This window comes from Zootoca vivipara, chromosome 7 (genome assembly GCF_963506605.1).
Source record: "Zootoca vivipara chromosome 7, rZooViv1.1, whole genome shotgun sequence".
Classification (NCBI taxonomy): Eukaryota; Metazoa; Chordata; class Lepidosauria; order Squamata; family Lacertidae; genus Zootoca; species Zootoca vivipara.
Genome location: NC_083282.1, coordinates 48,523,344 through 48,550,346, shown reverse-complemented (window position 1 = coordinate 48,550,346; position 27,003 = coordinate 48,523,344). Strand labels below are relative to the sequence as shown.

The 27,003-nt window shown below is 43.4% G+C and overlaps 1 protein-coding gene across 1 annotated transcript; it reads left to right on the top strand.

Annotated features, from left to right (window-relative positions):
• Positions 1-8,459: 8,459 nt before the first annotated feature.
• On the top strand, positions 8,460-24,829 carry SYPL2 (synaptophysin like 2). The gene is made up of 6 exons (XM_035121475.2): positions 8,460-8,733; positions 8,940-9,011; positions 12,761-12,885; positions 18,461-18,665; positions 19,352-19,543; positions 21,372-24,829. Exons 1-6 carry the CDS (start codon positions 8,671-8,673, stop codon positions 21,498-21,500), a joined length of 786 nt encoding a protein of 261 aa, XP_034977366.1. The 5' UTR covers positions 8,460-8,670; the 3' UTR covers positions 21,501-24,829.
• The last annotated feature ends 2,174 nt before the right edge of the window (positions 24,830-27,003 follow it).

Here is a 27,003-nt window from a genome sequence, read left to right as displayed (position 1 = left end):
TCCAGTGGTGACATCAAACCTTGTTATCTGGACAGCCTGCCCCTGTTCTTGGCTTCTGCCTAGTTGATGACTTCCATTGAGGAGCTAATGTCTAGCCATCAGCACCATGGTTTCAACCCACCACCCCAGGCTGGCCTCATGAGGAAGTTAGCTCTTGCTATTCTCAATCTTTGCTAAGTTCAGGAATGTATGAGTTTGCTCAAATTCTGATCTTTCACTCAATGAAGAGATTGTGGGGAGTTTGTCCCCCCCCCACCACTGCCGTAAATTCATAACAATACAAGCAGTGAGGGAAGTAATGGCCTGGCAGCCCGGCATACAATTTTATTTTTATTTTAACAACTTACACCCCACTATTCTCCATCAAAGATGGACCTAAGTGGCTTTCAAAGAAGCAAAATCAAATATAAACCAGCATCTAGTCCAGCAGAATCAAGCAACATCCACTTGGAGCCTCTCTAAGGATCCTTCTTCCATCCAGCCACATTGCCCAAATCTGTTTTTCCCTTGATAACTATTCTATATTGCCCCCAGAACTTTTTCTCTCTACCTCACATATGTTGTTTAGTTGTTTAGTTGTGTCCGACTCTTCGTGACCCCATGGACCAGAGCACGCCAGGCACTCCTGTCTTCCACTGCCTCCCGCAGTTTGGTCAGACTCATGTTGGTGGCTGTCCAACCATCTCGTCCCCTGTTGTCCCCTTCTCCTTGTGCCCTCAATCTTTCCCAACATCAGGGTCTTTTCCAGGGAGTCTTCTCTTCTCATGAGGTGGCCAAAGTATGGGAGCCTCAGCTTCACGATCTGTCCTTCCAGTGAGCACCTCACATATACAAACCTGAAAACTTGTCTCAACCCCACACTGAGTGCCCTTCCAGATGTCTTTTTTTTCCATTCATGATTATTTGTGCTCATGCTGCTATCAGGCCAATCATATGCAATTCTGCTTTTAATACAGTTGGCTCTCACAACAGTTTTGGAATGAACATGCTGCTTCATTTCCATTCAATGCATATCCTGTAACTTCTTGCTGAAATCCCCAAACTTTTAATATCATGAATGTTTTTATTTTTGGCCACACTTTTGTAGCCAAAAGTGTCTGTCTGTAGCCCCTTCATCATTGAGGAAGCATTGCAGAACAAACTGAATGAGATGAAATCCACCACTAATACACCCTTATTATCGTCTTCCAAAGCAACTACTCTATTCCCAACTTAAGAATGGAAAGCGAAATACCAGTGGGCACTCTCAAGGCAAATATTTTTTTTAAAGTAGTATAAGCACTGATAACTGGGAAATGCCTGCAAGCGCTCCAGTTGGAGCCTTTACCAAAGGTGTCATGGACTTTGAAGAAGCATGAACTCAGAGCGAAAAGGAGAAACAAGCTAAGAGGAAGGCACATTTGGCAAACCCTCACTGTGATCAACTCTCACCCAGAAACCTATGTCCCCAGTGTGGGAGGACGTGTAGATCCAGAATTGGCCTCCACAGTCACTTATGGACTCACCATTAAGACCGTTTTCATGGAAGACAATCTTACTCGATAAGGTTGTGTCAGGACCATGAGGCCAAATATACCAGCAATAAAACACCAGTCTGGAGGAGACTTGCTAGAGCCCCCTCTGTCATGAGTTTTTGAAGACACATCTTCCAGGCATCTTCAACTTCTCTGAAAGGAAGGGATAAAAGTTTACCAAAGAGGGTCACATAACAGCTATTTATTCTTTTTATTCATACATCCAATCCATCAGTTTATATCTTGCCCTTCCTCCTGAAGGAGCCAAGGATGGCAGCTGTGACATATAAAATATCATTACTGACAATAATAATATGGTGTACGCATTTGCTTTTTATTGCTAGTTGCTGGAAAAAAGCTATAGAATTTTTAAAGCAAGTTTAGCTATGTATGTTGCTGATCCTTCAGGTAAACAGGCATTGGTAAATTTCCCAGTGTGTGTAGACAATATTGTAATGCAGAAGAACTGTAAAGTAGCAACTCTTTCACAGTTAAATATGGTTTTGATTGTAGCAGTTTTGGAGCAGAGAAAAAATATTTTTTTTCACCAGCTTCTGCTACGGAGACAGGCAAGACCTAACACAAAACTTCTTCTGACTGAAAATCTGTTGACATTGGCAGGCACCACTTAAACACAAGCAGCCTTTCCCAGCATGGACATGAAAGTAAGTAGAACATGTTGATTTCTGCACAAAGTGAAGTTTGATAACAGAGCCCCGTCCAGAGAAAAATTGGCAAATCAAATTGGCCATGCATTCTTGGGAGAATAAAGCTGCTGTTCAGGGGTCTGGCTGGGCTGAGAAGGATGCTCGTGGTTGCTTATTGTTAATAATCACCGTCATAATATTTTGACTGAGTCTTCTCTGATGCTGGAGGAATTGTGGTAGAAGCACCACACCATATATAGCAAGGGGAATACCCCCAAATAAACTCCTCCCATTAAGGAAGCCCTGTTCAGTGTCTAGTAGATGATAGTGTAGGCTTTGGGCCTAAGCCAGGCTTTCCGAGGACATTGGGCCAAAATCTGCATCTGGGGGTAGGCCTGGCTTGTAGAGATGACATTGATCTGAACTCTGAAAAGCCTGCTTAGATGTGGTGTGTCCTTGCCTAGCTGTGAAGATGGAGTATCCTTCTGGAATCGGGAGAGCAGTGAGAGCCCGTGGATCCCCGCAAGGAGACAGTTGTGCCTTGATAGTGCCAGGACCAGAGGCTGCCGCTTTAACCTCTCGGAATGAGCAGCTGAAGACAGGGAGGACAAAATGTGAGTGCATAATTGTTGGCAAGTGCAACATCTGGGAATAAAGCAGGGTGGGCACAATAGGACACAAATTTGCATAATTTGTGCACAACGTCGATTTATACTGTTGCACGCCACTGCCTGTCTCCAAGTGGCACAAGATTCCAGGGGGTTCACCCAGGTCTGTGTTTCCTTATGGCACAGTGGAGACTGTAATATATGGTTTATTTACACATATATACAACGTCAGCATACGATGGAGGGATTCACAGCATCAACACCCCAAGAGGGTCTTGCTTCTGCCATAACAACAGCCTTGGATTCAAACAGAAATCAAACAACATGCTCTGCCAGCTGCTTGGCTTCTTGGTCATACAATGCCTAACTCTCCACTCTTAAGCTTCTAGTTCACTTTGCTTCTACCTCTGTACTCAAAGCTAATGGCTTTATCTGTTGAGAGAGGGGCCTCATCCTTTGGCTGTCTAGCACACAGTCCTTTTGCTGCTTTGTTCTCTAAGTGGCCCATCACCCAGGCTATCACTTCACGGGAAACTAGCCTGGCTTAACTAGCTCTTAACAGTTGCTGAATCCAGGGATTAAAAATGCACACAGCTTAGAGCCCCAAGCCTCAGTTAAATTCTAACACTAGATAGATCTGGGGATTATAGTGGTCTGGCACTCCCAAACTCATAACATTATGTGTAGAAGGGAGTTTAGAAATGATTGCTATAATTTAAATAGAAATGCAGTGCAACTGACCATAGTGGGTATGACTGACCAGGTAGCTTTTGTATACCTGAGTCTGCTGTCCAGGTGCTAGGGTAGGGATGGGAATAATATCTGTGATTGTACAAAACTGCTAGCTGGGCTACTGAGCTGGATTCTGAAACTGCTGTAATTCTCAAAGCTGCCTCAATCACTTTATCATTGTTCTCTTCCATGCCCAACTGTATGTATACAGTACTAGGCTAGTGTTTTACGTGACTGAAATCAGTAGCATTTGCACTTGACAGTGGTAAATATTAACCAGTACAATATGCAAATTACTTGTGCAAATCCTCTCTACTAGGGCATGAAATCAATTGTCCTCCTGGCACGAAATGGTGGCAGGAGTGGAATTATGATTGATTGGCCCTCTCTTTACATAAGATTTCTATATTGTCCTCCCTCCAAGGAGGACAGGCCAGCACACTTGGCACACACACACACACACACACACACACACACCGGTTTCATCCTCACATCAACTCTATGAACTAGGTTAAGTTTGGAGTGGGGACTATCAAAAGGTCACCTAGCAAGTTTCATGAGTAAGGATTTAAAGGTAAGTCTTCCTGACCCAAGTCTTATGCACTTCACACCACACTGACTCAGTCTTGCAATTTCCCTATGACATGGAGAGCACATGGTAGGAAAAAACAAGATAATGAAAATAAGTAGTCAAGAGGAGCAGCCGAGGACTGAAACATCTGTGCTAGACTAGCACATTCACATTAAACTTTATTTTTTTAGCCATGGTTTAATGTGACATGCAAACCAAGTTTCTGTTAGATGCTAATGATGTATCTCAGGGAAACCCATAGTAAGTAACACATATAGCAAGACAGACCTGAGTGCATTGGTCAGAGAACAGTGTTTTTACCAGGAGTGATCTTGCTAATGTGACTACCCTAGATAGACCCTCTTTAGACCAGGGAATCTGTGGATTCGAGAGTGCTTGATTGAAACAGTAATATGGTCTCAGCTTGACCACATCTGCTGCTCCTTCAGTTATGATAGGGAATGGAGGGGTTTCAGTGGGAACAAGGCCAAAATGAGAATTATGTATAAAAGCCTGCCCCGTTCATTAGTGGTAACTCCTCTATTTTCAAAGTTTCACAGGGACATGAAGAGCAACTTCCTGTTTCATGCCTTTATGTACAGCCAGCTACAGAAAGAACTAGATTCCACTAACCATGATATTTTATGATATCCTTTGCCCCCAACTGTGTGCCGCCTCTGTTTCTTTGGCATCACTTGCCTTAACAAGATTAAATGTCTCAGTTTTCTGAATCTAATAAGTATCCATCAGCAAATGCGCCCTGGGTATTCTGAATGCCAAATAGTGGCTTTATGCAATGCTATGCTGGGTGCCCCATCTTTTCAGAGCACAATTTGAAAACTAAGGTTTGGTTTTTACAGGAGTACAAACCATAGCTCCTACCAGAACCAGCTTAGTACCTCTGAAAATAAAGTCCAAATGAACTGACCAATCAAATCCTGGCCTGAAGTTGCTGTTTTATTAATAGAATGACATGAGCTGATACCAGGAAGAAAATAATTAACTCCGTTTGGGGAGAGACCAGATTGGCAGGCTGGTTGGCTCCTGCTAAATGGCAAGACTCCTCTGGTAGCTTTATTCTCAAATACTATATTTTGAACTGTCATATACGGTTTTGTAAAATATAGCAAGCTGTATAAGCTGAGTTGGTGCTCAGAAGCTCAACTTTGGATTTGCTACACTAAAATGTTAAGTTTACGTTTTTTTAGGCCTCCCAGAAAACCTTTGAGCTGGGAAATAGGCATATTTGATTTTTAAATGAACAGATTCATAGCATTGTTGCGAATTGGCAGCTTGCTGTGCAGAATAAGAACATCAAAATGCTTGGAAGACACACGTTGACATTTTAGGTGCCATACATTATGCAACATCTCACTCCCCAAATATTTCCAGAATTTAATTTTACTAGCACAATATCGGCGCCACTGTCAATGCTCAGGAGAGCTGCTAGGGGAAAAAAGATAGCAACCTTAGACACACAGATAACATAATGTCAGCCAAATGGTAGTAGATACAAACTCTGTACACATCAGAAACGTGAAGATCTAGGTGTTAGGACTTTTATTTAAATAGCTTTCCCTTCTCACCGGCCTTACTATCCTTTCATTTGTGCTAGGAGAAGCATCCCGGGTGTGGGATGGTTAGTTTAAAGTTGTGGCTGTGAAAAACTCAGCCACCTCCTGCAAGTAAAGGAGATCCACTCACGGAAGCAGGCTTCAAGCCCACTGTTCCCTCTGCTGTCTCAGGATCTGCGTAAACAGCTTTCTGATAAGGAACCAGAAGTGCAGTGCTGAACACACAGAGAGGATGCAGATGTGCATCCAGATGTGCACTCTCCAGTATGGTGTGAGCGAAGCACATTCCCATCCATCTTATCAACATATTTAATGTCCTACTGCTCATAGCTTAATCACAACTATAAATGTGTATTAGTTTCCCATCTGTCATGCAGGACCCACACATCTGTCTTCAAGTTATTGTGTTTATTATTATTTCTGTAAAAGATTTTCTTCTTCTCCACACTTCAGGTGCAAAGCCGCCCAGAGTGGCTAAGAATAACCTTAAAAGCACAACTGCAATAAATGTAAAAAAAAACCAAAACCTTCAACAGTAACCTTTTTTAAAATATAAAAAATCATTAATATTTAATAGCAGCAGAGATACAATAGCAAAGTAAAACATTGCAGAACATATTACCTAAAATGTGCAAATAAAAGGATTGACGCCAAAATGACACTGCATTCAGGGCCACTTTGAGCCTCCCTTGGGAGATAAAAGACAAAGGTGACCATGATTTTTTAAAAAAACACCCTGCAAAGTCCATAGTTAGGTTTATAACTTTTATTAGGACTAAGCCCAAAGGCACAAAAACATAGCATGAGTTTTCCAGAACAATTCATCGGGCAAGATGTAACACACGGTGGTGGGACGAAGATGTTGCCCTTTTGTGCAACATCTTCCATGTTGAGTTCAAGAGAACACAAAAGCTTGCCACATTTTTGTGACTAAAGATACCATACTACCTACAACTGAGAAGCCTCTTAGATGGGGCACCAGTCACTTCTCCAGGGTTACATACTTATTGCTAGAAAAACAACATGGGGTTGAATCCAACAAAGTGGAAAGACTTTGGCTCTTACAACAAAACTCCCCCCCTCTCCTCCCATCTGTCCCCACACACCCCCAGATCTGCTCCAGATGGTTGGGGAAAACCCAGAACAGAATTGAGAGCTATGAGGGGCATGTAGAGGGGGGAGAAGGAAAGGGATTCCCCTTCCACAAGCTGGAGTAAGAAGTGTCATTTTTCCTGCAACAGACTAACATGTTTACTCTTCTGGAAATTCTCTATTGCAGAGGATTGTATCGAATGTTAGTCATACTCATGAGTAGAACCACTGTAATTAATGGACATGATGAACTTAGTTACAGTAATTTTAGTCTGTCTACTCCAAGTAACACTTACTTGGATGCAACTCAGGTGACCCATTTTCCCAGCATTTTTGTTCCTGGTGAATATGAAATACTTCCTCTAGTTAGGCACGTTTGTTACTATTATGACTGTAGTCAGCCCCACACCACCAGCCTTCATAAATAACAATAAAGGAAGAAGGGAGTAGGATGAATCCACTGGGGATGAGGAATGTACAGATTCATTCTGGTAGAGAGCTGTCTAAGAATATCAAACACACCCAAGTCCCATAGCTGCCAAGTTATCCCTTTTTTAAAGGGATTTTCCCTTATGCTGAATAGGCTTCCTCGCGAGAAAAGGGAAAACTTGGCAGCTATGCCCAAATCCAGCCTTCTTCCATTTGAATCTTATTGTTCTGGGGGCACAGGAACACAATTCAACTAAATGTTTATATCTGATAAGCAACAAGGAGTGCTGGCTGGGGCTCTTTGGTTTGCATAAAAGTGAACAAGAGAGACAACAGGAAGCCAGGGTGGGAGCGAGTCACCTACATGGTTTTTTCCCCCATCAAACAATTATGTGTTTTGAAAACAAAACTTCCTTACTGAATTTTGTTAAGGAAACAACACGTTTGTTTAAAGGTCTGCTGCTTGGAGTTTAACATGCTTTTAGTTTAGGGCCTTCTCGGTAGTGGCACCCACCCTGTGGAATGCCCTCCCACTAGAGGTCAAAGAGAACAACAATTACCAGACCTTTAGAAGGCATCTCAAGGCAGCCCTGTTTAGGGAAGCTTTTAATGTGTGATGGATTTCTGTATTTTAATGTTTGATGGATTTCTGTATTTTAGAATTTCTGTTTTGTTGGAAGCCGCCCAGAGTGGCTGGGGGAACCCGGCCAGATGGGCGGGGTATAAATAATAAATTATTATTATTATTATTATTATTATTATTATTATTATTATTATTATTATTATTATTATTATTTAGTTTTGAAAGTATTAGCCATACTACCCCCCCCCCTTAAGTGTTACAGTTCAACTGAAACGACCATGATTTCAAAACTCAGTGCAGTACACTTAATCAGGGCTTGGTGCTCTTTCTGTGCCCGCACTGTGGCTGCAATCCTAACACCAAGTCACCTAAAGCCTGCACTGATTGATTTTCCTATAGAATCGTAGAGCTGGAAGGGTTCCCAGGGTCATCTAGTCCAACCGCCTAACAATGCAGGGCTTACACCTGAGCAAATATGTCTAGGATCTCGCTGTCAGTCAAGAAGCCCCACCAGCACGTCCCAACCACCCGCGAGGCCGCTTAAGAAAGACTTAATAAAGCCTTCGCCGCCCGTCCCTTCGAGGGGAAAGGCGGAGTCGCCAGTCAACAGGCTCCGCCCACAGCCCGCGAGGGGGGGCAAGCTCCATGTGCGCTCGTCGCCACATGACGCTCTCCCTCCCCCCCCCACCCGCGCCTCCACTTGCGAGTTTGACAGGACTTTCGACGGGGCTTTTTTCCCCGCAGCTCCGCGGAGGAGGGAGCAGCAGCAGCAGTAGCAGGCGCCTCTGCAGCCCCGGCCGTCGTCAGCCCCGGCTCCCCTCGCCTGGACCACTCCTCCGTCCGCGCGGCGGAGAAGCAAGGAAGCCGCGCTCCCCGCAGCCACTGCCGTGCCGACCACCACCAGCAGCTCCTCGCCGAGAATGTCGGAGCCCAGAGCCCAGAGGGCGGCGGCGGCAGCGGACAAGGAGTCCCAGAGCCCGGTGGTAGGGCGCCCTTTCTTGGCTACTTTCTCTCCCCGTCGCTCTTCTGTTCTCTCCCTCCCCCACGCCCACCCCCGCATTGTTCTCTCCTCTCTTTCCGACGCCCCTTCCCCTCCTTCTCTTCTTTGGGCTTTCCCTCCTGGCTGACCTGAACTCCCTGCCCTTGTTTCTCCCTCCCTCTCCCCCCTTTTTTTTGCTTCCCTCGCCAGGCCCAGCTGCTCTTGGGGCTGCGTTGGGGCCGCCTGGAGGAGCCCCTAGGATTCATTAAGGTGCTGGAGTGGGTAAGTTCGGCCTCCCGTGCAACTTTTTTTGGGGGGGGGGGGTTGCGTGCGAGAGAGAGGAAGGTGACGCTGCCGTCCAGCAAACGTGCTGAGAGACCAGGCCCCTCGGAGATCAGGGGGAGTTGATCAGGGGAGGGTCCGTGGGACCCTGCGAGCCGACTTTCTGGCTGCGAGCCGGAGGCGGCGTGCAGGGGCAGACGAGGGACGGAGGGGGGAGCCGCCCGAGTGCCTGCCCTCTAAGGCAGCCCTTCTATGTGCAAGGAGTCTGGATTCGTGGACTGGGGTATGCATGGGAGCTGGCGCTAGCAGCGCTCACATTTCACTCGGGCGGGTTAACCTTTCTGGAGTTCTGACCCTGCACATACCGCGCCTTAACTTGTCCCTGAGCTCACGGATCCTCTCTCTTCTCAGGCTTCCCAAGGGGAGCTTAGAAGCCCTGGTCTTATTTAGTCCCCAGTTTGGAGCCCAAGGGTTGGAGGCGCTAGGGGTATTTCCCTAGGATTAATGGGTGGCCATGAAAATGCCCAAATTTCTGTCCCTTAAAGCAGTTAGCGACTGCAAGAATGAGAAACGAATGAGCCTTATTTAGAGCTAAATGTCTTCTTGAAAAGGGAGGAGCCCTTGTTCTCACTACAAGAAAAGAAAAGAAAAACCTCTAAGATATGTCCTTTTTCCTAAGTAGCCCCACAATACAGTTGTAACACATGGAACCTGCATTTACTTTCACTAAGTGCACATGTTGGCACAACAGGACAGGTCTTTCAAGTGGATCCCCCCTCTCCTTTCGGCCAAAAGGAGAGGGCGTCACTTGAGGGATGGCTACCTGGTGACAATACTTAAATCAAAGGCAGAGGGTCGATAGTAACAAAACAGAACTGAGCTGGCATCCATTTCACAAGAAAGTGCAGTCTTGGATAGGTTGAAGGTCAGTGTGGACACATCTCAAATACAGAAGAGCATAAGAGAACCTTTTCCAATCTGGTGCACCCCATCTACTTTGGACTTCAAGCCCCATCAGCTCCAACCAGCACAGTTCTGACTCTGTGTGTGTTGGTTTAGGACAGGGATGGGGGATATGTTGCCCTCCGGACAGAGCTGGCTCTGCTATTAGGCAGACGGAGGCAGCTGCCTCAGCTGGCAGGAGCCACCAAGGCACCAGATGTGATGCTGGTATTGGCTGAAATTGCAAGAGATCTTATAGTGCGAAAGATCTTGTGCGATTTTGGCGAGATCTCCCCCCCAAATTGGCGCCAGTGCTGGCGCCGCTTCTACACCAGTGGGAGGGCAGGCAGAGAAGCAACACCAGTTCCAGCAGGTATGGCAGTGCCAAGGGCCGGCAGGGCAAGGCAACATTTCCTGTTTGTCCAGACTGTCTCCAGGTGTCATTGGACTACAACTCCCATCATCTCTGACAACTGCATCCATTGATGGCTCCTCCCCCTTTAAAAAAAGAGTAAGGGAAGCACTAGACTTAAAATGGGTTTTGAATTCTTTGAATGGAATAAATAGCCTTAGCAGCATCCAATTTTGCTGCTTGGATAATAATACAAATAGTTCCTGAAGGAGCATGGTATAATAAAATAAGTAGATCTCCTGTGCTATGTTAGGATCTCTTTTTGCATGTGTCTCCCCCCACCCCCAATGAGTGTGGAAGCATTTGTCATTGTGCATGGCTTGATCAGGCCATCTGTTGTGGTGATGGCATGGTGAAGATGGTGTTTTGCTCTATTGCAGCATTTCCCATCCTATATAAAATCTTTTTCTTATGTGTCTTGCCAATTTATAGACCTGGAAAACAAAGGGCAGGATCTCAGTAGAAACAGGGCCCATATCCCTTAATGCAGGCATCCCCAAACTTCGGCCCTCCAGATGTTTTGGACTACAATTCCCATCATCCTTGACCACTGGTCCTTTTAGCTAGGGATCATGGGAGTTGTAGGCCAAAACATCTGGAGGGCCGCAGTTTGGGGATGCCTGCCTTAATGCCTTTGTTTTCAGTTCAGGTCCTTATTTCCCTCTACAGTTCTTCCACATATTTGGCCCAAATTTTTTATAGTTCAAATCTACACCAGTTCAGCACTTTGACTGTTCCTACTTACTTAGTTAAGTTCAGTTAATTATGCTTGCAGCTTGATCTTAGCTCCCCCTCCCCTCCTGGAAATAAGGGATACAGTACTTCAATGAGTATTATGGTGCCATCATGAACTGCTGAATGAATGTACTGTAGATCTTAGGCAGGATTATATAGTTCAGGAGGGAGGAGTTGGTTGATGTGACTGGCTAGTGAATAGACCGTAGGATGACGTTTTTAGCTTGACGCTTCATTCCTTTTCTGCCAGCGATGTAGGATGGCATAGTGATCACTTCCTGTAAGTGTCTCTGGCCCAAACTCACTAGATCAGGCCTCTTGGCTTCTCTGAAGGCAGGAACAAGTGTAGAGACAGAGGTAATGGAAACTAGTTTGATCCCTTGTGGAATAATAATGCCGTTTAATTTATTTTTATTTTTATTTTTCATTTATGCTTCCACCATAGTCCCAAATATGAACAGCTGCAGCCATGGCCCCCACCGCATTTGTTTGCAGATTTCACATAGGTTCCATCTTCCCTGCACTTGTATTTGGACTGCCCAGTTTTGAAGTTCTTCAGCTGTAGCGGTGCAAAGAGTGACTAGCACTAAAGCTATATCCCTTGCCTGCAAGTTCCTTTCATGTTTGAGCATTTAATTCTCAAGAATGCTATATGCAATGATTTTAGCAGCTTTGATCCTATCAACTGAGCTGTTGCTGAGCCTGTTGTCCACTGGTACCACCTAGGTGTCATAATGCAGCACTGATACACCAAAAATGACTCTTTTTGCTGTTGTTGTAGTGCTGAAGCAGCTTAAAAGGCCTGATCTAGTTTTGTATGGGCCTGTGTTGGTATGTAAACGTACTTCGGCCTAATAGGAAAACAAAATACCGATCTCGGTGCATGTATATTCTTGGTTGGCATGATATGCTAAACTGGAATAACCCTTATTTAGAGAGATTTTAGGTTTCAGACTTCGGCTTTGTAATGCATTGGCATTTACTTTTGAGCTGATTGTACGGTATGTAACTCTGGGTTAATGTTACTGATAATAATAATAAAAACTATTAACATGTAGAGAACAACTGTTCTTTGGTATATAGTTTGATGGTGAACTTGGACCAAATTACTTTTTATTTTTTATAAAAATTGACCTCTTTCCGTTGTTGTACCATATAATTGTAGAAATTAAATAACTCCCAAGATTCATTTTGTTTAACCCAGTAAGTTCTACCTAAGAACCTTAGCACAAACTGGTTTTCTGCACAATCCAGCTTGAAATTTATTTGTTACTCTCATTGTAGTGGAGAGGTACTTAGTACTGTGGAGGCTACTGATAATACACCCAGATGAGAAGCATGTATTTTTTTAAAGAAAAAACAACATATTTAACCATCTTGGGTTGTATTATATTAATAAGTTGTCTGCTTCTCTCTCCCCCCCCCCTCCCCAATTAATTGGCTAGCTTTGCACATGAATGTGCATTGTGGCATTTATCATTATGGCTTGCATGTGAGCTGATCTTAATGTTTTGCAAGACAAGCCCAGATTTGTTAGGTCTTGGATAGTTCATAGTAGTTGATGCCAGATCTGTTGCCCTGCATGATGCCAGACCCTGTGCCACTGTTTGCTACCAACTAGGACACATTTAGTTCTAAACTCCTTTGCTTTTTCCTCCAGCTGTTTGCCATATTTGCCTTTGGAGCCTGTGGTTCTTTCAGTGCAGAAACAGGGGCTACTGTGAAATGCAATGAGAATCCTAAAGAGACAACTGCTATCACTGTGCAGTTTGGATATCCTTTCAGGTAAATGGGAGTCTTACCAAGTGTTAATTTAGGAGATACTATGCGGATCTGGACATTGTAGCTAAATACATCATGGTGCTTATTATTCTGTTTCTAGCACCTCATATTGCCTGTGTTTGGAAAGGCTTCCTGAAAAAAAATGAAACTTAGTTGCAAAATTTCTGTTTGTACTGGATAACCTCCAGAGTCTCCCAACTCTAAAATTCTGGGTTTCTAGGAAATGACTCAAAACACATTTTGGGGGAGGGGGAATTGTGTGGCATGCCAATGGCTTGTGCAGGCTTAATAGGACTTTCCCCTAATTTACCTTGAACAATAGCCCCCAACCCAAAATCTCAAAACAATTTTGTAAATTTTTTTGATTACAGAACTGGTTAGCTCTGCAGCACACAGGGGTACCAATATGGAAACACAAACACCAAGTCCCCATTGGGGTGTATGCAACTAGTTTTGTGGTTCTTCGGGTCCTTCCAACGTAAGAGGAACGCAGCTACATCAAGCCAAAAGACCATCTCGTCAGGGGATTCTGTTCACTCAGTCCCCAAGCAACACACACACACACACATAATTGCCCTTGTCTACTCATGACCCCCATTACCTGGTATTTAGAGGCATATTGCCTCTGATATTGGAGCATATAGACATTGCTACTAGAAGCAACTGATAGCCTTATCCTCCATGCATTTGCCTAACCCCATTTCAAAGCTATCTAAGTTGGCGACTCATAGAGTTGGAAGGGCTAAGTCCTTTTGTTTGCACTAGATCTCCCACCACTGAGCTTCATTGCAGAAGGCTGCTGGCAGTGGCGTCGCTGCCACTTACTGGTAGGAATGAGATGGTGAGGTTGGGGTTGTGAGGACACACCAGTAGGAGCTCTGAATTGGCTCTTCTGGTGCACCCACAAGCCATGACCTTGCTGCCTTCTCACCCCTGCCATTAAGTAATAGCATTGTTCTGCCTCTGCCCCACCAGGCAATCCACTCTCGGGTTCTAGTATTCTGAGAGAGGAAGAACAATCTATCTCTCTCTCTCTACTTTTTCTACACTGTGCTTAATTTTCTACACCTCTATCATGTGTCCTGCTCCCCAACCTTTCCCCTAAATTAAGCAACCCCCAATGTTGTAGGGGGGTGTGCTCACAGAAGAATAGTTCTGCTAAGGCGAAGTAACATATTTATTTAACCAATCAAAGCATTTACACACCACTCTTACAAATACTAAATTGCAGATTAATTAAAGCAGCACATTAACAATCAAAGCAAATATATGGTTCTATGATTAAATATATGTATGGTTCTATGATATATTCTATTTCATTGCTGATGCTTTTACTGTATTTGTTATTTGCTGTTACTAAATAACAAATACAGTAAAAGCATCAGCAATGAAATAGAATATATATTTGCTTTAATATAGACTATAACTCACCCATTGTTTGGAAGCTAACAAAAGAAAGTAGTTACAGAATGCATCAGACATGTTCCTTGCAAGTTCAAATGTGATTTTTTTGTTTTTAAATATATTGTTTAAGACAACCAGAGAAAGACACTGTTAGTTTTTCTGACATGTTTGTCTGTGTGAGCATCATAAGGTAAACAGACATTGCCATCAAGAAGATACTGTAGAACATAGTTCTCTTAATGGGAATGAATGTAAGGGAGAAGGCACCCTTAGATACATAGGGCTCAGCTTCTATCCACTTGAAAGAGACTGCCATATGCTTACCTATTTTATGTTCCCTTTTTGGACATAGGCTTTTGACAAAATCAGTTGTCAGCCCTGTTAGCAATGAAGAGAAATTCTTGTCACATTGCAAGATAAGTTAGAAAATGTGTTAATGTGCCATTTTTTGTGATCTGCAGAGAACCTCATGAGTGAGCACTGCTAATTGGGATGTTTTTGCTTCTAAGCGATGAGTTTCTAGAATTGGGTCTTCAGTTTAATATTTCCCATAATTCCCTGTTGGGCATATCCTAATTTCCCCTAATTCCTTGTTGTGTTTTGAAGACACCAGAACATATCAGAGGACTCCATCTGTCCCAGGCATTTTCCCTCAGGTAAAAGGTAAAGGTAAAGGACCCCTGGACGGTTAAGTCCAGTTGAATTCAATTATGGGGTGCGGTGCTCATCTCCACTTTTCAGGTTGAGGGAGCCGGCGTTTGTCCACAGACAGCTTTTCCAGGTCATGTGGCCAGCATGACTAAACTGCTTCTGGTGCACAGAACACACTGATGAGTGCCAGAGCACAAACAATGGCATTTACCTTCCCGCCACAGTAGTACCTATCTATCTGATTGCGCTGGTATGCTTTCAAACTGCTAGGTTGGCAAGACCTTGGACAAAGCAATGGGAGCTCACCCCATCTCGCCGATTCGAACTGCCAACCTTACGATTGGCAAGCTCAAGAGGCTTGATGGTTTAAACCACAGTGCAACCCACTCCTCTGTTTTCCTCATTAGGTGCCCTTAAAAGCATGTACAGTATCACCTTTTCCAGCTTGTCCAAGCATAGCTATTTAATATGGACAGGTTCCTGAGACTCCCTGGCTGCAGGCAATTTCGTTGCTGCAATGCCACCAAGGAGGAGATGAGGATGCTTTCCTCCCAACACACCAACACTTCTTGGAGGATTTCATTGGCCTTGGACTTCTGTTTCAGGAGGAGCTCTAGCCAGTGTTGTTTCAACTGTGTTTTGAGTTCTTCCTTTTTGTGTGTGTGGGTTTAAATGCATTATATTGTATTTCCAGTGATACTTGGGTGATCGTTCAGGGCTGAAATGATAGGGAAGGAGCTTTCTAAGGGCATTACCATTGGAGAGTTTAGTAAATGTTAAATGAATGGGTGCACCTGACACAATAAAATCCCTGTACTAATAACTGCTAGACAGAGGAATAGCAGATCAGAGTCTAGCAGGAATTTGTCTTCTGAACTAATCCAAAGCAAAACCCCCACACTGACTGTCATTTACACACACACACACACACACACACACACACACACACACACCCCTTCAAAATCACAGCTGGAGGACCGAATTGTACATAGGGAAAGCTGTCTGGGCGGCACTGTACTTGTAAATTCCCAGTGCTCTGTGATTTGTTTTGGGAAGGAGGGTTATGCCCTTTATAGCAAATTCAAAAGCTGCAGCTGACCTGATGCACCTGTCATCTGTTGAGAGACATATAAGCATGTGAAATATGTTTTTAAAGTTATTTTATTTATTAAATTTGTATACTGCCCTTCAGTTGTAGATCTGAGGGCGGTTCACAGCATGAAAATACAGGATGAAAGCACAAAAGGCATAATAAAGACAAGAGAGCAACACACACACACACCAATAACCCCTCCCTTTCCTTTTTGCTGCTTCCTCTCCTCTTTCCCTTCCACTGTCTATGTTCTGCTAAGTCCTAGTTGAGGTGGTGGTGGGGTTCAATGCCACTGCAAAAAACAAGAGACTGGATCAGATTGTGGGGGGCATTCATAGGTCCTTTTGCCATGCCAAATCAGGATATTACCTTTCATGGAAAGTAAGAAGCTAGCAATATTAAATGATTTGTATGTTAGGGATCTACCACAAGGCTTGTCAGATGAGTACAGACATGGCCAAAGTTAGAATGAAATCAATCTTACACTCAGTGTATGTAGGATATGAACATGGTTCTATCTCTGCAACTTTGCTTCCCTGCCAACATCTGATAGCTATAAATAGAGGCAAGTCTGTGAAGTCTATTGAGATGCCTTTGACAAGAAGAACAAATTGGGAGGAGTGGTAGTGGTTCTAACAGAGAAAACACAGAATGAAGTATCTGGTGAATAGTCTCTTGGAATAATGAATTGTGTTGTGTATGAGTTGAGAAGCACTTTAGATGAAGGAGGCTTTTGCTCTCATTCTCTGAGCTCTTCTTGCTGCTTGACATCTAGATTATTATTTGTTTTTTAGTATATCACAGAACCCTGCTACCTTTTGGTTTGGGGGGTGGGTGGGATTCAGACCTGTTCTGTCATGGCCATGCCTCCATTGCAGGGAGCCTTATATATTTTGGTGTTGATGGTTAAATTACTATCTGGACAAGTCCTCAGATCCTTCTTAAACTGCAGCCTTTGAGCTTAACAATGCCTTTTCTAAGAGGTATGTTAAACATAAATAGATAGGGATTAGACAGACTTGGAAACATTAATTTTTCTCTGTTAAAGCCCCGTGGTAAGTTTGCATTTTTCAATGGAATTATAGCTGCCTTTTCTGCCCTCTAAATTATCAGATGGTTTCTGTGGGCTCTTGCTTATTAAAATAAGCAGAATGGCTTCACATAACCTGTAAATAATTTGATCTGCTGCAGATAAGCAGATTGGCTTTATAGTTCTTGTCTGCAATGGGAGGAGAAACCTTCTGATTTTAATGTCTGTAAACACAGTTTTATGTTGGAAGCTGTTGCTGAGGGCTCAAGCTACAGAACTTCAGACTTCAGTGCCAGCCTGGTTCAAATGGCACATGTGGGGAAAGGCTAGAGTCTATTTATATAAATGTACAGTACTGTACAGAGCTGCTGGTGTTATATCACCCAATAGCAGCTAGGTGGAGAATTGTAATAGCTCTTCTTAGTGACCAAAAATTATATCCAAACAGCTAATATGCGCTCCATGCGCTTGATATATTTGTTCTCTTTGAAGATGGGGTATGTATATTTGTACTACACTTGTACAAAGTCCTAGGGAAACCAGTTTTCTCCATGAAATGAAAATTGCAATTCTGTGCATCGGCAAAGTCACTGCTTTGGAAAGCTGAGTCTTTGGAAAGTGGAAGGTGAAAAAAACCCTCTGATCCTGCAAAGTGGTAGCTGCCAGAACAGTCCCAGTAAGTTTCAAGGAAAGAGGTGTCTTTCATAGACATTTCTACCTTGTATCTGTTTTGGTAGGAAGTTGGTTAAATACGTTTAGAGGAAACCTACACAGTGTACCCCAAAGCTCAAGTATGTAATTAAAAATTGAGAGGTGCTACTTTTCTTTCTTTCTTTCAAGGAAATGTCTTGTTCAAGTCATGTCAAAGAATCTCTACCACACATGTATGTTTTTGAAAGCTGTATCAGTACCTAAGAGGTTTGCTCCTTCAGAGTAAGGGTGAGATGTACTATCGCAGCAAGCCATATAGAGAAGGCACCACCTGTCATCAGGCCTTACGATAAGTGTGTTCTGTTTCCGATAAGTAAAGATGCAGATATGGTTTTATTCCCCAATGAGAAGAGTGACATGATTCTATCTTGGAAAGGCTAGAGCTAGGCTGTAGTTGTTGGTTTGAGGTGCTTTTTTTCCCAGAGAGCTGGAGGAACTTTGGAAAGGGGTTTGTTTGCTGTTTGGTGTGTGCATTCATCTCACTTTGATAAAGAGGTGCTGCAGGGTTTTGTTCTGCTTCAAAAACCTTGCACAATCTATTTGACCTGAAGTGAGAGTGGGGCAAAATAAATCTCAACTACTTTTAACTCGCTCAAAAGCTATCATCTGTCTCAACCCTCATCCCCGTTTGTCAGAGGTAGCTTTGTACCAGTTGTGCTAAGTTTCTCTTTCCTCTTCATCCTGACCAGGTTGTACAAGGTTCCATTTGATATGCCAGACTGTCTTGAAGGATCTATTGCTAAAAGGACGCTGCATCTCTTGGGAGACTTTTCAGCACCTGCTGAGTTCTTTGTGACCTTGGGTGTTTTTTCTTTCCTGTATACCATGGCAGCACTGGCAGTCTATCTACGGTTTCACTCACTCTACAAAGAAAATAAGAAGCTTCCTTTTGCGGTAAGATTTCACTTTGGTCCTCTGCTCTTTGATGCAGGGCCTAAACCCCAGCGAACCAGTGTCTAAAACACTCTTTGGATAAGAGACGCTTCTCTCTATCCAAATAGGAAGTGCTTCCCTATACTCCCTAATTCAGTTTATCCTTGGGACAATCCAGAGGAGCAGCTCACACAACCATATTATGCACTGAGTGGATCTAGACGGTGCCTGACATACAAGTATTTTCTTGTAGTGCTGTAACATGACAAGCTGCGCCTTCTGGAATTCCTGCTTCTACCCAACTATTTAATGTACAGGAACCTTTACCTTGGTTAACCCTCATTTTAGGGTGGAATCTTTGGCCTTCTTTAGTTGGAACAGCATTCCCCCCCCCCCAAGTGGCACAAACACTATCTAACACTGTCATTAAACTCCTTCCCCTTGGGGTTGCGTGGAGCCACTTGAATTGTGATGACCCCATATCACTTGTAGATCCCTTCAGAGTGTCTTAGGTAGCTGTGGAAAATTGGATGTGGCTATTTTGGCACATGTAGACCCACCATGTAAAGGGCTTGAGAGATGGTATAGGTATAGGGCAATGGCCTAGCATCGAGGGCCCTCAATGCGTCTTTTGGGTGGAATAGGGAGGGCAGTCTGTTCTATGAGATGGAACCATTGTGGTCTTATTTGCTTTTTCCTCTCCCCAGGATTTCTGTGTGACCGTCTCATTTACCTTTTTCTGGCTAGTGGCATTTTCAGCCTGGGGCAAAGGTCTGTCAGATGTGAAAGCAGCTACACGGCCTTCCAGTCTCATTGCTGCCATGTCAGTGTGTCAACTCAAAACTGCTGTATGCAATGCTGGGGCCACACCTTCTATGGGCCTGGCCAACATCTCTGTGGTAAGAGTTGTCTGGGGAGCAATATTGTGTGGTTGGGGTGGGGGGATGGCAGAGCTTCAGCTGCATTGGAACCTATAGAGTGTAGCTCCATTGATTTTAATAGAGCTCTGTTAGTTTCATACACATTCATAACTTCATACATTCATACCCTTTGAGTAACTTGAGTACAGATAGTAATGTAGGTGCAGTTTTTAGCTTCTGTTCTGTTCGTAATGTATAATGACACAACAAACAGCTACTAACTAATGGATTTTAACCAAATGCAGTTGGTATCTTTATTTCCCAAGTACATCTTTCAGAGGTCTTGCCCTTCTTAATGAAGAACAGCCTGTCTGCACATATTGAATATAAAGCTCCTGATTCTTTTTTCATTATGGGCATTTCACAGTTTTCTACAACACTGGCAACAGTATTGTCAAATATGTACTTAAATAAGTACCAGTAAAGCAGTTGCTGGTTTAAATTGCATATGTGATGGAGTACGGCAGTGCCTAAAATATATGCAACTTAGTGATGACCTAACTACAGATTTCAGCCCCTGAAGAGCAGGCAAACAGACAGGGCATCTGTTCAAGGCCATTTTTTAATGGATTAATCGATTCTAAAATAACTATTGACCTCATTTGGTCCTTGCTTTCACAAATGTGGGTGAGAATCACCAGTCACCACTGTTCACAAACACTTACTGAAAACTAGTGAAAATTTGACTTTTTACGTTTTGTTGATCAAAGTGATGAAGTAGACAAAAGAAAATTAAAGGGCATTAAGGAAGAACACAAGAGCATACTAAGGTTTTGCATGGGCCTTAAGATTTGTTTTGTATCTGCTTATAAAAACAATTAGGATTTGTTTTTGAGTCTCTATCCACTTCAGACTGTGATTTGGGTTTTATGCTGCTCTGTATAAATGGAGCTCTGTGTTCCCCATTCACTCTTATGAGGAATCTAAAAATGGCTATAAACTTTTTTCCCTTTTGGCAGAAGCAGATGATAGCACAGGAGCCCTTCTAGAGTGGATTAAGTCTACCAAACTGCAGGCCCAGGAGCCCTTTGTAGGGAAAGTAAAAGGCTTTCATTTTCCTGCATAAGCCATACTAGGGCAATGCTTTTATGAGGCCAGCTAAAACACCAACATCTAGTTATCTTTTGGGGGGTGGGAGATGGTTTTGTCTCTTGTTCTTTCATACCTTAAAATAATTAAAAGGTGGCTAAATGGTGTATATTCTTACTTGTACATTGATGAAAGTATTAGCATCTTCACACTGGCCAGCTTAGCTTTCTCAGTGCTTGTTTGTGTTGGGTTGATGCTATGTCCTCCAATAGGAGGTAGGAGGTGAGGTTGTCCTTAATACTTCCTGCAGAGTGCTGAGGAGCTCCAGATTACCCCCCCCAAAAAAAAGACAGAGCAGCAGACTGTGTGTGTGTGTGAAATGGAGTCTAACGTACTTTTAAAAAAATCCATTGTTCTGCTTTAACAACAACAAAACCACCAAAAACATCCACAGCTCTTCAGTGCTGCAAGGTCAGCATTTAGATAACAAACTCGCTTCTTGCAAAGCCCATGGAGCTAGAGTAGAGAAACATAGGCATATAGGGCACTGAAAAACAGAGCAATGAGGTTTTGTGACACCCTGATCCAGCTTAGGGCATTTTATTGCTATCACAGTTTGATTCTGAAAGCGTTAAAACAGCTGCATATCAACCAAATTTGCCTCATTATTTGGCTCCAGCCCAGAGTGGTTGCACTCCTCTACAACATACAGTCTGCTCAGGTAGCTTGGCGACAAGTGCTTCTACATTAACTCCACACTTCTCTCTTTCTTTCTCAGCTGTTTGGTTTTGTCAACTTCATACTGTGGGCTGGAAACTGCTGGTTTGTTTTTAAAGAGACCCCTTGGCATGCTCAGACCACCAACAAGGAAAGCTCTGCTGAACAAGGAGCTGTTGATAAGCAATAAGGAACCTCTCCTCCTTCACTCCTGAAGCCTCCTCTTCCCCCCACCAGGAACAGTGCCTTGTCTCACGTCCATGCTCATCCCATTTCACAGCAGGGCAGGAAATACGCCTTCTCTGCCAATTGTTGCTGCTGTCCAATAGTCATACTGACATCTCTCTCTCCTGACTATTCTGGAATGCCCTCCTCTGGCTGAAATCAGGGGTCCTCTTGTGGTCCTAGATACACAGACTGTTAAAAAAAACTCTTCTGCCTTCAGATTTTTTTTTACAAATGTATATTATTGTGCATTGTAACCTTGGCTACTACCAGTCCTAAGGTGTGTGGCATTGTTCCTTCACATCTGCTTTTGACCACTTTATAATGAGAAATGCAGGTAGATTTGGATAACAGCATAGAGATAACCAAGGCATTAGTGCTACAGAACCTGGGACATCTAAGCACCTTTGAGAGTAAGTACACTTTCGACTCTGCAGCCATAATAGAAGCAGAAGCAGCAATATGCCACCTGGCCTAGCAGCAAAATAAAGGAGAAATACAAAGGGAATATTTTTACTTTCATACAATTGAAGGAAGGGGTGTGTTGCATTTCTCTCTGTTGCATAATGGGGTATGAATGCGCTAAACATCTCTGCTTCTCTTAAAATCAGTTGGATGAAAGCTGGAGCTGCCATTTGCCCACCGGTTGTTCACTCTTGAGCAGCAAAGTTTTGGTGCCTTTATTTTTTCCTCTCGGGTCATGCACAGATGGATACTATGTCCATATTGAGCCACAAGTGCTGACTCCCACCAGCATAAACTGAATGGCAGCTTTCGGTCTCCATTTCCCTGTGTTTTACATGTATAGTGGAGGCAAACCCTTCCCCACACAGAGCATGTAAGCCCTAGACACCTGTTTCCATGTCTTCTGAGGTCCTGTTCTATTTTTAAAATGCAAACTTTTAAATATGAAAACCTAGAGGAATTTTTCTCAGCTTCTAGGATAGTTTGATATAAAACTTGGGCCCAAGAGCCTTGGGGCATTCATTTCTGGTTGACAAACATGCAGGGGAAGGATTGAATTTTGTACAACTTGTTGTTTTGTTGAGAATATTTGTGGTCAATGACCTTAGTTCTGGCCTCTGAACACTCTGGTAACAGGAACAGATGAGCTGTCAAGTTTGTGGTGTGGATTGTTTGTCACTGATTTCATGTATGCCACTATCACCGGCCAACACCCCTTTTCACTCCAGTGTGGCAGTAGGCAGCTGCTTGTAGATTTCTGATGGAGGCTTGAGGCATCCCAGGCCTCCAAGTGAACATGAGAATCTTTAAGGAAGGTTCCAGAATCCCTGGATGTCCCTCTAGCAAATGATGGGACCACCAGTTTAGGACAGTATTAAATCTGACGTTTTTAAATCATAGATACTCTTTGTTATTGCGTATACGAAGCAGATACTTTCAGGTGAAGAGAGCTGTCACATTTTCTTCCTCCTTTTGATCATGCCATTGACATAAACAAGGGACTGGAGCCTGGCCTGCCATTTACTCCAGACTCTACTAGTTGCCTATTTTCTAAAACTTACATGAGTAAATAGAAAAGAAGCACCCCAAATCTTTAAATCCCTGTGCTTCCATGTGTCTAATATTGGATGGGGAAAACTAGTTTTTGGGGAGGTTGGGGTGCAGCAGGTTGCAGGGCGAGTTCTTCTGTGCTGATTAAATATTTCATATCAGACCTTCTTAGGTCTTTGACTTTCTCTTATTTCCTTATTCTCTTTCTCCTTCTTGTGCTGAGAGAGAGGAATTCTCTCCTACAGAAGAAAAAATATTAATGGTGCTTCATGAGGTGTGGGACCTCTACGCTAAGAAGACCCTCTTTGTACATTTTGTAATTTTCTTCCCTAGTTTAATTATTGCCATTGCCCCAGCAGCATTACAGAACAGCAGCCTTTATGGAATCCTCTGGCATGTCTGCAGTCAAACCACAAAGACTGAAGCATACAATCATCCCTTGTGTTGCAGTGTCCAGATTTCCTTGCAACATAAGGGCTGGTACAATACAAAAAGAAAGCTGACTAGTTAGTAGGAGGGCGGTTTTTCTCCAGTTTTCAGTCCAACTGTCTTTTAGGAGGACTTTCCCCAGTGATTCTTTTTTTAAAAAACCACTCACAGAACATCACCATTCACACCATGTTTCTGGCCACAAGCTACTACTCCATAGTAGGAGGCTTAGGAATCAGCTTCTGGCATGGTAGCGTGTTCCACAACACACCATTACAGTGAGTCTTAGAATCAGTCACCGTAGCCCTTGAGTGTACAAATGGATCAACCCTCCATATCGCCCTAAGTTGGGATACGTGTATCTTGTATCACATTTGTGTCTTATAGGGATATTTTCTAATTTCTTAAAGATTTGTCCCAGGTCCTCAGCTAGTATAAATTGACAGTGTGTGTTGTGCCAGTGCATGCCAGCTGAGGACCTGACCTTTGTGTCTAAGCCGTGGGCAAAGCCTAAAGAATGCTGCTTCAGACATGTGGAATATTCTATGTAGACGGATTCTCAAAGCAGGAATAAAGGACTCAGTAATAGTTCCTGGAAAAGAAATGGTAATTGTATACAATTGATCATGCAAATCACTTTCCACACGGGCCCAAGTTCCTGTGAGTTTGTTTCTCTCTGTATTTATCTATAAATCTATGTATAAGAGAGATAATATATAGGTTAGCCTTGTAGCATTACATTTGGCACAGCACAGGAGAGGGCTGTTGGGAGCAGCTGAACAGACAGCAGGTGCAGGATATATCACACCCTTGTGGGTTTTCTACTTTTTTGGGGGGGATACACCCGATGCATTGAAACCACTGTTATCCTGTATGACTAACTCTCTCAGACTTCTAGCTGTGTATTAGACATGACACATCCCTCCTCTGTGATGGAGCCCCCACAAAACAGACTTCAAGCAGATGACTGGGGACCAGCAGAACTTGTAATTGGAAGAAGGGGAAGGGTCAGTCTCAGCTTGTACTAGCTTTGCATTTTGTGGCCTATGATTCCCCCCCCCCCGCCACATTTTCTTCTGCTTGCTTTGAGTAGGGGTGAGAAGAGAGCAGGTGTGGAATCTGTACAAGAGCTCAGGGTGAGAAGTGGTGTGGTTAGTGATGCTCAATGAGGGTATGCCAAAACTATACCCTGTCCTGTCCTGAAAATGCCACCATGTGGAGTAGAGTCCAACAGCCCTGGTTCTCTCAATCATTTCTTCTTCTAGTGGCGGTATGTTGCATGTTTTTCTCCTTTCCTGACGATTGTTAGTATGGTTCTAATAAAGTGTCAAGAGAGTTTGCTCTGAGGGAGAGCTGACTTTGGGCTGGTTTTCTGTGTGCTTGCCTTCTTTGATCTCTTTTGCAGCCCGGTTCATAAAATACCATTATCTCCTTGATTATTTATTGCTATGCTGGCTATCAGCTGCGTGAAAAGTTTTCGGGAGCCCTCATTTCTCTTGCACCAACCGCAGGGGGCACTGTATACATTACATTAACATACGACATGGTCTGAAGATGCAGGTCTGGTCATTGCCTGGAAGGCACCCTGCATTTACTGCCTTGGGTTCCAAGACAGAAGAAAGGTGTGATATTAATGTAAGAGAACAGATGCACATCCTGACATTTCATATCTCTTTGAGGGATGATTTCTGCCTTTCTAAGACGCTGTGCAGACAATAGGTAATAAAGACCTGCAAGTGATATTGTGGGCATGAAATTGCTTGTGTTATATATTTGGTTGAATCCAGCTAAGTCATTATGCCTGTGGAACAGAACTCCCCCTCCCTCATCTTCCACCACTTGCCTGCCACACCATCCCCTAATCTACTCCAGAGGGTTTAGAGCATGGGTAGGCAAACCAAGGCCCGGGGGCTGGATCCGGCCCAATCGCCTTCTAAATCTGGCCCGCGTACGGTCCGCGAATCAGCGTGTTTTTACATGAGTAGAATGTGTCCTTTTATTTAAAATGCATCTCTGGGTTATTTGTGGGACATAGAATTTGTTCATATCCCCCCCCCCCAAAAAAATATAGTCCGGCCCCCAAGGTCTGAGAGACAGCAGACCAGCCCCCTGCTGAAAAAGTTTGCTGACCCCTGGTTTAGAGGAACCACCAAGCAAATCTGTGGAAGGAGAGAGGAGGTTCTATGGCACTTACAGAAGTTCATGCACACCACAATTTATTTGGATGTCACCCATTAATTTTCTGTGTCTCATCATAGTCCCTGCTCAAACTAGTTTAGTAGGTTGCTGAGTAGTAGTGCGCTTACTCCAAGCTGTGCAGTGGAATGACTTACAGAGAGGTCAGCAACCCACAAAAATGTTAGTATTAGATAGATGCAGTAGATAGATGTGTGACTGATAGGGTGCTTAGTGAGTAGAATCCATGATAAATAACACATCCTTTCTTTTTCTGTGTCCAGAGCATTTGGGTAATTTAAAGGTTGAAGGGTTTGCTTTTGGATGGGAGTTGTGTATCCTCATTGGAAAGAAGAAGTGAAACTGACTACACTAGAAGTTGATTGCAGCAGTCTACTTTAGCTACTTTTTGACTTGCAGAGAGGCATTTTCTCTGCACCCTTTAGATTTGTATGGTTGTTATGTGGATAGTGTCATTATATAGGGTAGCCACTAGGTGGCACTGGGCTTAGTTGCTTCTGTGTGGAGTAAAGCAGTCATAGGCAACCTTGGCTCTCCAGATGTTTTGGAACTACAACTCCCATGATCCCTAGCTAACAAGGCCAGTGGTCAGGGATCATGGGAGTTGTAGTTCCAAAACAACTGGAGAGCCAAGGTTGCCTATGCCTGGAGTAGAGAGTTTCCTAAGAATGTTCTTGTTTCAAGGGGGACAGTAAAGCCATTGTCTAGTTTCCTAACTGCTGCATCCTGCAGTTCTTCCATAAGTTTTCAATGCTGGACTAGGGCTTATTACTGCAGTAGTGGTAAAGAAGAATAGGTCCTGTTCTTCTAGATAAATAACTGTCTGTACTCAGCTGAAAGCACAATTTCTTTTTCCACTGAAAACTGTGTTGGAATGATTTTAGTAGTCAGATCCAGATATTTTCAAGAGCCACCAGAACTTCATCTGAGAGGTGAATAAACAAGAGAGAGTCATTTACAGCTTTGTGTCCTACTCTTCCTCGGAAATGGACCTATACGTGGAGGAAAGGCTATCCTTTCTTTTCCTTACAGTAACTCTGTGGCAGAGTGGGGGGAGAGAAGGAAAGACAAGGCAAGGGTGATCAAGGCTGAGTGAGGAGATCTGAGCCCATGTCTTTACATTCTGTACTCCATTGCACTGAGTTTTCCACACACACAAAATCAAAGTGAGAAAATGCCTACAAATACGGAAGTGGATAAATATTGTTGCTTTATTAAAATAGGCTTAAATCTGTCTTATTTGTTTCCCTCTCTTGCTGAATATAGAATTGGGAAAGAGGAGAAACCGATGCAGAGCAACTGAAAAGTTACAAGAAAGTTTGTAAAAA

Bases quoted from the DNA above. Each gene is read 5' to 3' on its own strand.
- SYPL2 (XM_035121475.2), top strand. From the start codon at position 8,671: ATGTCGGAGCCCAGAGCCCAGAGGGCGGCGGCGGCAGCGGACAAGGAG. The intron at 8,734-8,939 runs GTAGGGCGCCCT...TTCCCTCGCCAG, and splicing joins AGGAGTCCCAGAGCCCGGTG to GCCCAGCTGCTCTTGGGGCT. The intron at 12,886-18,460 runs GTAAATGGGAGT...CATCCTGACCAG, and splicing joins CAGTTTGGATATCCTTTCAG to GTTGTACAAGGTTCCATTTG.